Here is a 12134-nt window from a genome sequence, read left to right on the forward strand (position 1 = left end):
CTCCTGTCCATGATAGGGCATAGTTTACATATATACACACCAGAACTTCTCATCCACCAAAGCAAGTGGTGCTCACTTTCAGAGTCCCCATCCTGGGAGTCCACATACTCCTTCCCGTAACACTGTCCTGCCTGTATTTTTGGAAATCCTCTTTTGAATTTCCTTCAGAGTCTGGGACTCATTCTTTTCAGTATCCTCAGTGGTGATAGATCTTTTTCAATTGAGAATGGATTTGATTTTTAGAGCCAAGAGTGACTGAAGGCCAGGTAAGTTGAGTAAAATGGAGAATCAACCCGAAAAGTACTATTTTGGATTAAAATCGACACGTTGACTCTAAAGTAAGGAGAGCAATTTCTGATTTGGCTCATAAAATAACCAAAGTTCCCTTATTAAAACAAAAAAGAAGCTGCAAGTTTTATCATATTAAAATGAAACCTGGATTCTTCTCATAGAATTTTCCTGCTCTGGAGCAGATTGTGACTCCCTGCAGTCCAAACCCTGCTCTGCCCAGCTCGGAACCCCACCAGCCCTTGGTTCTGCATTGACTTTAGTGCTTCCTCAGAATGGTGGTGCTTCCTCCCCAGGGCCTTGCTCATTGCCCTGAGATATCCCCCTTTGCACAGACCAAAACGGGGTCTGTTCCTTAAAGGAAATCTACTCTCCATTGAATTTATAGTGAGGCTTCTCTTTTTTTGGTTGGGAATCTGTTTTTTAAAAAACACCAAAAAACCGTGGCTGCTCTCCTCAGGAAAGTGTACCCATGAATGTGCCTGTGAGAAGCTTCTCGGTGGACTTGAGAACCTCTCGCTGTAATCCGTAGTGCCTGTGGTAGGGGCTTGTCACTGTCCCTCACTGTTTCTAGTTCCTGATCTTACCCTTCTGACATTTTGGGAGTTTCTTAGGGCCAGGAGCTCAGTGGGCTTCTTTGCTCTTCTTACAGTACTTACCAAGATGCTGAGTCTGTAATAACATTCTGTAAATCACTGGTTTTACGTGTTTTTAAACGACCCACCTGCTGCCATTGATTTAATAGTATCTGAAGAAGACCGAGTTTTAGATTTTTTTTTAATATTAATAGATAAAAGCCCAAGTATTAGCTTATATATTTCAGGGCATCCTAAAATATATTTCTAGAGAGATAATCCATGTCTTGCTATTGTGACGTATGAATAATTATGGTAAAGCTCAGGATGCCAGAGATCCCGTTAGGTGGAATGGCTCTCATCCCCTGTATCTGAGAGGCTTCTCTCACAGAAAACCAGTAAAGGATGTGCTAGTGTTGTCTCCAGAAGGCAGCAGAACTGAACTAAATCATTATGGTCAAACTATATATCATTTAGTCAGATCTTATCATTATTGTCAAACTATAATGTATATGGTGAAAATTTGATAGACAATTGGCCAAGCCCATGTCAGAATTTATAGAGCACTGTTTACATCAGGCTTGGGATATTTTGAATCACAAGTTTAGAACCTTACGGTATCAAAATGTTTGAGACAGAAATATTCTAGATCATTTAATTTTCTGATTAACCCAAGTACTTCAAATTTAAGCATTTGGCAAAATGCAGGATAGAATGGTTAATTTAACCTGACTCAATCTCATCGCATTCTTGGGTGACTCTGCAAGTGTTCACAATTATGGCGGTACCCCAGAGCTGGCAAGGATGTGAGAGATTAGAGTGAAATATATCCGGAACATATCCTGAACGTTTGTGTGTTGGCGCTGGTGGATTGGTCTTTCTGTCTTTCTTTAAACAAACAAACAAACAAATACTTTTCATCAGCTTATTTTTTTCATTTGCTCTTTCCTAAAAGCAGAGTTTTGTGGTTTTTTTTTTAAATTGCTTTTGTTGCAAGATGACTTAAGGTTCTTATAAGGTGTTGTGGCTTCTTGGTTCTTCAGGGAAGGAATTCCTGTTTTAATTGTTGAACTGCATTTCAGAGATGATGTAAAGAGTTTGCTGAAATATTCATACTAAAGCCTGTTAGATTTTAAGCTATTGTAGATCATTTTATTATGTTGATGTCTTCATTTTTTTTTTCTGTTTCTAGTTAAAAAATCTAAGTTTAGAAGAACTACAGATGCGGTTAAAAGCACTAGACCCCATGATGGAACGAGAGATAGAAGAGCTTCGTCAAAGATACACTGCAAAGAGACAACCCATTCTGGATGCAATGGATGCGAAGAAAAGAAGGCAGCAAAACTTTTGAGTCTCACTTCTTCTCTGTTTGTTTCTTTAACTATTCTGGAGACCAAGAAACCACTAAGAATTGAAGGAATATTATTATTATTGTTTTTTTTTAAATCCCTAAGATTTGTGCTCTACAGCTAGGCAGCAGTCCAGAACTGATGATGGTACTTACCTAGTCAATTCCCAAAAGGCAGAGTTTACAGCTGTAGCCACTATGTTTTCATTTTTAAATAATGAAAACAACAGACAAGTATTCCTCTTAGATCTGTCAGATGCGTACCAGCGCTAACAGTGTGTCCTAGGACAAATGCTGTGTTTAGAGACCTTGGAAATCTGAAGCTATTGTTTAATTGTACAGCACTGAAGGGCTTTATGTTACAATATTCTTTATTCTTATTTCTAGTAGCTTATTTATTGTATCCCCAGGTAAGCTTATTTATTTATGCTGTTTCACTTTGTTTTGTTTTTAAGGACAACATCAGGATAGCTTTGGTGAAGGGAGGGGCGTATTAATAGATGATAATGTACAGCCAAATTATACTTTCAGCAGGGAGCTATGGGGTACATTCCTTGATTTCCAGGATAGTTTTCCAGTAGAAACAAAGCAATAATAGCAATAGCACCCAAATGGGCCAGATATTTTTTTTTATACTGAAGCAATAATTCCATTTTTACCTTTGGAAATTTTGTTTAATGTTTTTATTGATGTTTGGTACAAATAGAACTATATATATTTAGGTCACACAGAGCTATAATGTTTGAAACCAAAGAAATCAATGGAACCTTTGCACCAAAAATGTGCGGTAAATATTTTAAAAGAAATAAATCCTTAAGACAGATGTAATTTGTTAATATTGTTTCGTGTTGCATGGATAGGTCTGATAGCCGAGCTGTATCAAACTGTAATAAGCTCATCAAATTTATTTCTGTGAAAATGTGCTCAATCATCACAGGACTTTTGTGTTGATTTCATTGATTTCCTGGGAATGGGTAAACATCATGTGCCTGACGATAACAAAATAGCAAAAACATTTGTACTGAACTGTGTAAGCCTTGGGGACTGAAAAAAAAAAAAAAAGATTAAAACCATTAAAAAGAAGCTCATTTCTAAGCTGAATGATCGTTTGTGTGATTGAACTGGGACCAGTCAGTTCCTAAGCCACACACATATGGCCATCTTGACAGTGTTTGTTCTTTTGTGTGTTTAATTACTATGTGTAAATCATAAAGACAAATAAATTTTATTGTGCCACCCAGCACATTTCATCTCTATGTCTTTTTTTAAAAACTCACCGCCTGGATTCTTTTTCTGGCACAAAGGTATGTTAGGACAGGCTGGCCAGTGCAGGGATTACAAACGTGAATGTCAGTGGCTCAGAGTAACACAGGTGATAGGTGATTTCTCCCTGGGGCTCTGCCCATCCCACGACCGTGAGTCACCCTGCCCCCACCACCCACTCGCAGGACTGTCGCCATGTGCAACACTGTGGTCACCACATCGAGGGAAGGAGTGCGGATGAGTCTCACACGAGCTCCAGCCTACTGTGACATCTGTCAGGGGGCCACAGCCAGCAGTCGCAGCTACTCACATGACCACTCCTAATTTCAAGGGAGCGATGAAATGCAACCTTACCACGCACCGGCGGGCCACCAGAGAAGGGAGATGCCAGCAGGTTCACTGAGGACCGCTATGGAAGGTGGAGGTCTCTGGAAAGCTTCAGTTCCATTTTAAAATGACATTTGCGCCCCAGGCCTGCTTTGGAGTAATACTTCCCTCTGCTCTGTTGAGTCCTTACAAATAGTAAATTGTGTAGTTAGATAGGAATTGTAAGATTGTTAAAGCAGCGGTGAGTGTTGGAAAGTTTCTTAAGGTCGTTAACAAGGAAGACTGAACTTACAATATATGCCTCAGCTGCATCCTTATGTAGTCTACTTGGCACAGCAGACTGAGTCAGTCAACACAATCACCCGACCCCTTTTTTCCCCTTTCTTAAGTGTTTTTCTTTTCGGTAACCTGTCTAACACCTTGCCGATTTGATGGAATCAAATGGCTGACTTGTTATCATCCAAGTAAAACCACCTACATGAAATGTCAAGAAACCTATGAAGATGATTTTTCTCCAGTTTGCTAAGTTAGAAAATTTATGCAAATTAATTCAATGAGGCCTGTTAACCACTCTTACTAATTCAGTCTCAACAAGAATCCTCCTTTTAATAGTAAACACTGAATGTTCCAATCACATTGTAATTTGTATGTAAATAGATTTTATACCCTATTGTTATTTTTTTTTAAAGATTTTATTTATTTATTTGAGAAAGAGACAGTGAGAGAGAACATGAGCGAGGAGAAGGTCAGAGGGAGAAGCAGACTCCCCATGGAGCTGGGGAGCCCGATGTGGGACTCGATCCCAGGACCCCGGGATCATGACCTGAGCCGAAGGCAGTCGTCCAACCAACTGAGCCACCCAGGCGTCCCCCCTATTGTTATTTTTATTCTTTATACACACACACATACACACACATATATATTTAAGAGAATTAAGAACAGTGAGCATATTTTTATTTTAGAACCTCAGGAAGCTCCAGAATATTTTAGGATGATCTGTTCCAAAATTCTTCCAGTCTTCTCAGTCCCTTCCCCCCACCAACCAAATAAAAAGGAACTTATGGTGAGTTCTGAAAAACCAAAAGCCATGAAAGAATGCTTCAAGTCTAGGTAAGCCTTGATTAGTCATGGTGCCGAGGAAAAGAGTTTTCTAGTTATTTTAATGAGTTTAAGAAGAAGCCTCTTATTATCTTAACCTTGGCTTCTGAGAACATTCCAAAAATAGGTAAGTGTACTTTCTGCACACCCCAGTCCTTTCATAAATGCAGAATTGTAAATGTAATTGTAGCTAATGAGTGAGGATTCTGTCTTGCTGAAAAGCCAGCATCATTGTATATGTTGTCCTGTAGAGAGAAAGTTTTTTTCTTTGATTTAGATGACTCATTTCTACAGACTTAGAATACAGCTTAGCTTATTTTAACAATAATATTTTTATGTTCAGAATATGAGCTCATTTGGCCAATATACATTGGAGAAGGAAATGTTTTTATCTAAATGGATTTCAAAATAATAACATCTATTATTTGGGACACTTCCTATTTGTCGGACACTATGCTAAACAACCTAATATGTATCATTTACATGCTTTTGCATTTCTTTCCTTTCCTTATTTACTGAATCACATCCCCAAGGTTTAAAATCACTCTCTACTCACTGAAGGATACGTAGCTTCTTTAGCAGAAATTATATAATACATTAATAAGATGTTTTTAACTTAGTTGCAGGATATCTTTTCAAATTACTGACACATTAGCTTTCAATGGGAATGCTATTTTGGTTTCCTATCCTGTATGTTAAAGATTAATGATTAAATCCTGAAAATAGTAATGATACAACACTCTAAATAGAGCATCCTTTAAAAAAATAATCGGAGTTACATTGCATTACTAAATCATTATCAGGCATAGGCATTTAATTAGGTATTTCATCAAAATGCTATTTTGGAGTACAAGCTACTTTTTTGGTCCCAAAGCCCAAGAATCAGGGGTCTAAAGAGGAAACCATTCTTCTTTGCTTTTTGAGCAATCTGATGAGATGTGGACTCGAGTTGTATACCTTAGTTGGCTAGTCTGGGGATTGGTAGCTTGTCCTCCAGGGAGTCAGCCAACTTCTCCCTGTTCCATGTCCACAAAGAATACTCAAACCTTAACCAGCCACTTCCTGAGTCATGAAAAGACCCCAAGAGAGAAAGCAAATGACCAGCTCAATTCTTCTACCAATCTTGGAAAAACAATTTCAAGGCCATGCTCTTCTCATACCAGATCTTATCAGTAGCCAGACTTCCTGCCACCTTTTTTTTTTTTCCCACTTTTTTAGCTCTTTAAGATTTTGAATTTTGGGGTCGCTCGTCTACCTGCAGAACTTTGCCTACCCAGTTAGGAATGAACTCCGCCTCTTGGCATTCAGGACCTGCATTGTGCCCCAGCTGACATGACCTCATCTTCTGTTAGTGCCTTATTTGAGCCCTTTCTTTCACCAAACCAAACTGCTTTCAAACTCTATTATAGTTATGTGACTTATTATTGGATTTTAAGTTTCCCTGGGAGCAGAAACTTGGAGTTTATCCATCTTGTTTCCCCACAGTGTTTTCTGGGATGTTAGATAAAATTGGTAGTAAATAAAAGTTTCATTGAATACTATTAGCTCAAACAAAAAATTGTCATCATTAACCATAAAGGCTAATCTCTCTCCTTACATCCAGGTAATCATGGTTAACAGCAGTAAAACTAGTATCAAAAACCAGTTTTTGAGCATCTACTAAGCCATGCACTTTTGATAACATTATCTCAAACCTTCATAACAAGATGTAGTCTTTTTCTCAGAAAGGAAAGGACAGGAGAGATTAAATGAGGTCAAAAAGCTAGTCAATGCCAGCATCTGTCTCCAAAATCTTTGCTTTTTTTCCACTAGACCACGTTGCCTAATAAACAGGAGGTCTGGCTTTAGAATGTTGGACGGAGTTGTTAAGACTGCTTGCTGATCTTAGAAAGAGAAGCTTTTCAATTAAAACTTAGAAAAGGACCTTTGTTAGCTAATGTGGTCCTTTTCTCCATTTCATGGGACCTACATTTTCTAAAATGGCATCCTTCTTACCTGTAGAGGGAAAAAAAAAACAGAATGCATTAGGTTTCCAAGATGAGTCATACAAAGATTTATTTCTCCTTTGTTATTAGGGTGTATTTGGAGTTCTTATGCCTTGAAATCTCTGTTTTTTGGTAAATGGAAATGTGTTCTAGTCTTTCCCTTATAAAAGTCTGTCCTGGATAATAAGTACTTTGGAGAAACACTAATCAGCAAGGTAGAAGGTACATGGCCTCAGAAACTAAATTATCTGGGTTCAAACCCCAGCTCTTCCTTTATACTTCTGTTGCCCTGGGCAAGAATAACCATGCAGCTGATCTGTGTTTCAATGTCTTCATCTGTAACAATGCAGCAGTTATGAAGATCAAATGTTCTAGTACATGTAAAATATTAACAAAGTTCTTGGCTTGTGGCACATAGACAAGAGCTTAAAAAATAAACTTAATCCTTCCTAGTTTAGTGCATTGTTTTTACAAGAATGAAGAAAAAGGCTCTGTTCTTCATTGATGAGCAAATTTATGGTAATTTCTAAAGTGCATTAGAGTCTCCTAGAACCCAGATATGTGTTCCTTTAAGGGCCTGGCCTGCTCTCAGGTAGTGATTTGCACTGAGGAAAATCATATTCATTTTTTAAAAGTATTTCCATGCTACATAAAACAAAACAAGTCATAAACTAAACATTTCCCCCTTGGCCCCCACACACTCTCTTTAAGACTTTCCCTTCTATTTTAGGGATATTGTTAAGGCCAACACCTATGGCCACATTTATGAAGACCCATCTGGAAATGTCAAATTTATGCCCTTAAAGTTTTGTTTCACTAAAGTTCTAGCATTCTTGGTTCTTAAAATATGAGTCATGCCACTGATGATTTCCCAACACGCTTTGGTCCCAGGAAGCTCAAAATCAAATTGACAGTTCATAGCCTTATGGGATTCTGTGATCTGCATACTTCCATTTCCATGATCCTATATTTATAAAAACCAAAAAGATACTTAAGAAGAAAAAGAAAGAAAATATCTGGGGAGGTTTGGGTCCTTCCACCATACTTAGAAGGATCTGGTTCCCTATTATATGCAATTTTTCTATCTTCTCATAGTGTTCTTATGGGTGTCAGATACGGTACCGGCTGTCAAGCGGGTTTGTTGTTGAGGTCCTGCACCTAGAACTCTTCTGGAATCTTCTACATGTGAGTATTACCACATGTATAAGGGAGAGAGGGATCTCTAAGGGATGAGATTCCTGGAGACTGGGATAACCCCTGTCCTTCCTCTTTGGGAAGGAGACAACCTAGAGAACACCCTAATGCCCTTGGTCCCTGCACTTCTTGCCCCCAGTAACCTGTTCAAGTCACATTTACACAAAAACTGATTCAGGATGACCACACAAGCACCATACCTTCCAGCCCAGTGTCTGCCAACAGATCAGCTTTGCTCAAGAAGCTTATCTACCTCTCAGTATTTTTCCATTTTTATTCTATTCATAACCCACTTCATATTCACAAAGAGAAGGATATGAACCAAAAGAGAGAGAAGAAGAGAGCAAAGGGAAACAGATTTTGCATGATAAAAAATGCCAATTGTAACCGAAAATTTCAAAATGTCATACCCCACATTTCCTTAATAGAGAAACAAGTCTATTCTATTTTATGAGAGAGCCCTCAAAGCTAACACATCCTAAAATTTTTCTAGAAGAAAATCCGGTGCCTGCCCATGTTTAAACCAAGCAACTAGTTGTCTTTTACATTTGTATAGAATTTTCCAAGGTGAACTATAATTAGTTGAATGGAAGCTAAGTGATGGTTGATACTAAAGCTCTCAGTTTGTCAATATTCTCTTTCTACTTTCTTTCTAGTGTGTTGGGAGAGTGTGGGATGGGGGTAGTCCTATTGCTGTGCATTCAGTGCCTCCATTTACTCTGAGACACCTTTCTTTCCTGGTTAAAAAGAAAATACTCGTAGCAAAAATATTCAGATGAGAAGATATAATAGCACTTGGAACTAAAGTCTTTGATATGAAAAAACAAAATGCACTGAGAAATCTGAAAATGTAGAGCCATTCCATTATTAATGAGTCAATGTGCAAATGCATGAATTCATGTTCTGTTGACCTTTCATGAAAAATATAGTTTTTTTTTAAACACACCAGCTGATGATCATAAATCAGTTTACATGCTTAGGAAATTATACCTGATATTAATAGGCTAATGAATCTGGGCCTTAACAAGTTGCAGCAAGGATTTCCAGCTTTGAGAGTAAATTAATTGCTTTAACAAGCAAGTAGCCATTTGGGGTATGATTCAGAATCTTGAGAGTGGCAGACAATACAGAAGTCCGAACACAATGTTTTTAACATTCTTAATGCATGCACACGAGTGCAGTGAGTATAAGAAGGATGCTGGCAAACCCTTGTGGCAGCAGGAATTGAAGAAGTCTCGAATGCAGGGTTATTTGAACTGGGCGTTGAAGTTTGGGAAGGCCAGAGAGGGGGAAGGGCACTGCGGGGAGGGCAGAACATGTAGGATGACAGAGAGATGAGAAATACATGGCCTACCTTTCAGTGCCTAAGAGAGTCCATTACACCATGGCAGCATGGAGTGGAAACGCATCAAGGACCATCTGTCTCGCTCACTCGCTCACCGGCTCGCCTGTGGATTTAGGAGGTCCAGAATCATGACACCTGTTTTGTTTTTGTTTTATTGAGTCATTGAATGTTTTCTAGAGAAATTAATTCCAAGTATTGTCTGGCCCATTTCCTGGTGCCTACGTTGGCCGGTCACACTCAGCTACACTCATTTCCGTTATTTGGTAGTTTCTGAAAGTTTTATCTATGGCAGCTTGCTGCGGTTGAGGGTTGGGGCAAAGGGGCCAGAGAAATGTGGATAGAGGGATTAGCAGCCACTTCTAAACGAGTAGTCTTGTGCTCACTTCCTCAGATCAGTTCACTACCTGTTTGCCTCAACTGAAACATTTATCTTCTTTCTGTCAGTGGTTCTCTTCTCAAGACCTTGGGCATGTTCCACCTTCAATTAAAGCAATTTACAAAGGAGGGGGCGTAAGTGTAACCAAGTAGCATAAATTAAAAGCAAATTTGGAAAGATTAAACAAAAGGAAAACAAAAGTAGAGCATCAGTCTGGAGCCGTGAATCTCATTAACAAGAAAAATGTTTACCATGAATTTGGTTCAAAGCTTCCTGGAAGCCAGAGTGAAGAAGGAAACCAGACACAGTATGGTAGCCACTAGTGCTTGAAAAGAAGCTAGTCCAAACTGAGATGAGTCCTGAGTACAAAACACACATTGTGTTTCAAAGACTTAGTATAAAATAAAATGTAGACTACCTCATTCATAATTTTTAATGTTTATTACATATTAAAAATCTATTTTAGATATATGGGGTTAAAATATCTTATTAAAATCAGTTTTACCCATTCCTCTTTACTTTTTTGAAAATAGAGCTACTAGAAAATTTAGAATTACATTGGATATGGCTCACATTTGTGATTCTCATTATAAATCTCTTGGACAGGACACCTGGGTGGCTCAGTGGGTTAAGCTGCTGCCTTCGGCTCAGGTCATGATCCCAGGGTCCTGGGATCGAGTCCCGAATCGGGCTCTCTGCTCAGCAGGGAGCCTGCTTCTTCCCACCCCCCTCTCTGCTTGCCTCTCTGCCTACTTGTGGTCTCTGTCAAATAAATAAATAAAATCTTTTTTTTTTTAAATCTCTTGGTCCAAAAAAAAAAAAAAATCTCTTGGTCAATGCTCGTCTTTAAGATAAAAGTATTCACTGACTGACGAATGGATAAAGTGTGGTATATCCATGCCAATGCAGAGTTCAACGATTAAAAGGGAGTGAAATAATAGGTATAGAGTTTCTTCTGGGGATGACAGCCATGTTCTAAAATTGATTATGGTAATGGTTGCTTAACTCTGTGAATGTATTATACATCACTGAACGGTAAACTTAAAAAAATGAATACATTGTATTTAGCTTTGTTATAATAATAAAATAAAAGTTTTTGAACTTCCCAGGGGCGGGGGAAGGGAGCAGATAATAGCATAGTTGGTCACTCAGAAGAAACCCAACTCTTCTTAGTACCTAGGTAAGAAGTATCTAACAGCAGCCATTGGAAGACATACCATCCATATTCAAATAAACATCAATATTCATTATCAATATTCTCAGAGTAAACACAGGGATGACTTTTTCAGGTCTGCTTTGTATGCTGTTTTCAGTATTTCTCAGGAGGCATCACACTCCATTCAGTAAACACCTGTATGCTAATGGCTCCCCAAATCCTCACTTCAAATCCCACAGCCAGGCATTCTCGATGTCACACACATGCCTTGAGTTCAACATGACCAAATGCTATTCCCCTGTATTTTCTATCCAGTCGGTGCTACCATCTGTCGTCTAACCACCAGTGTTAGAAACCTGGGATTCCCTGAATTTTTACTGTCTTTCAACCCACACCATCCCTCTGCCAATGCAGACTTCCAGATAGTTCTCAAATCTGTGTCCTCATCTCCATCCTCTCTCCACCACCCCTCAGCACTCATTGCCACCAGCCTACATGATTGCTGCATCCCCTTAATCTGTGCTCCAGGTTTAGTCTCCTCAGATCACTCCCCGTACCCCATTTGCTGGCATGATCAATCCAGAATGCAATGGATTCCCATCACCTGCAGGATAAAGTTCATTAAAGCGAATAGGGCCCTCTAAGCCCAGGGCCCTGGACTCCTCTCTCTTGCCTGCTCTGAATACTTCTTCAAATGACCCATGTCTGCTGCTTCCCACCACTCCTGAAACTCACCCTGTCAGCTCAGCTCAGGGAGGCGTCCTCTGTACTCCCAGACATAGCTCACCATCATGCGCTTTCCATATTGTATTATTATAGTATCCACTTATCCCTCCATCCCACCATCTAAGCTGCCGGAGAGCCAGCACTGTGCCCTGTTTTCCTAATCTCTGTAGCACCAGCACAGACCCTGATGTGGTAATGTTTAATAAATACTTCTGGAATAATGAATGAGCCACAGATAAAAGAAATGCGATTAAATTTTGGATTTAAGCAGATGGCTAAGAAATCTTAGAAACCCAAACTTTAGGTACTAAATACCTTTATTTGTCTCCATGAGGACAGATCGTGTCCATTTTGCTCATCACTGTGTCTCCAGTGTCATTCAGTACTTGCTGGATGGCTGGATAGGAAGATAAATTAATGAATGGACAAAGATAAAGGTAGAAAAATGAACTG

General features: G+C 39.0%; 1 protein-coding gene across 2 annotated transcripts in view; it reads left to right on the top strand.

The window, feature by feature from the left end:
• STK3 (serine/threonine kinase 3) overlaps window positions 1-3454 on the top strand; it is a 275492-nt gene extending 272038 nt beyond the window's left edge. For both annotated transcript variants that reach the window (XM_032858619.1, XM_032858620.1), the window contains exon 11: window positions 2056-3454. In XM_032858619.1, coding sequence (XP_032714510.1) covers window positions 2056-2214 — 159 coding nt within the window. In that variant the 3' untranslated portion in view covers window positions 2215-3454. The remainder of the gene's footprint in view (window positions 1-2055) is intronic.
• The last annotated feature ends 8680 nt before the right edge of the window (window positions 3455-12134 follow it).

Source organism: Lontra canadensis, unplaced genomic scaffold (genome assembly GCF_010015895.1).
Source record: "Lontra canadensis isolate GAN:19392208 unplaced genomic scaffold, GSC_riverotter_1.0 scaffold15, whole genome shotgun sequence".
Taxonomy (NCBI): domain Eukaryota; kingdom Metazoa; phylum Chordata; class Mammalia; order Carnivora; family Mustelidae; genus Lontra; species Lontra canadensis.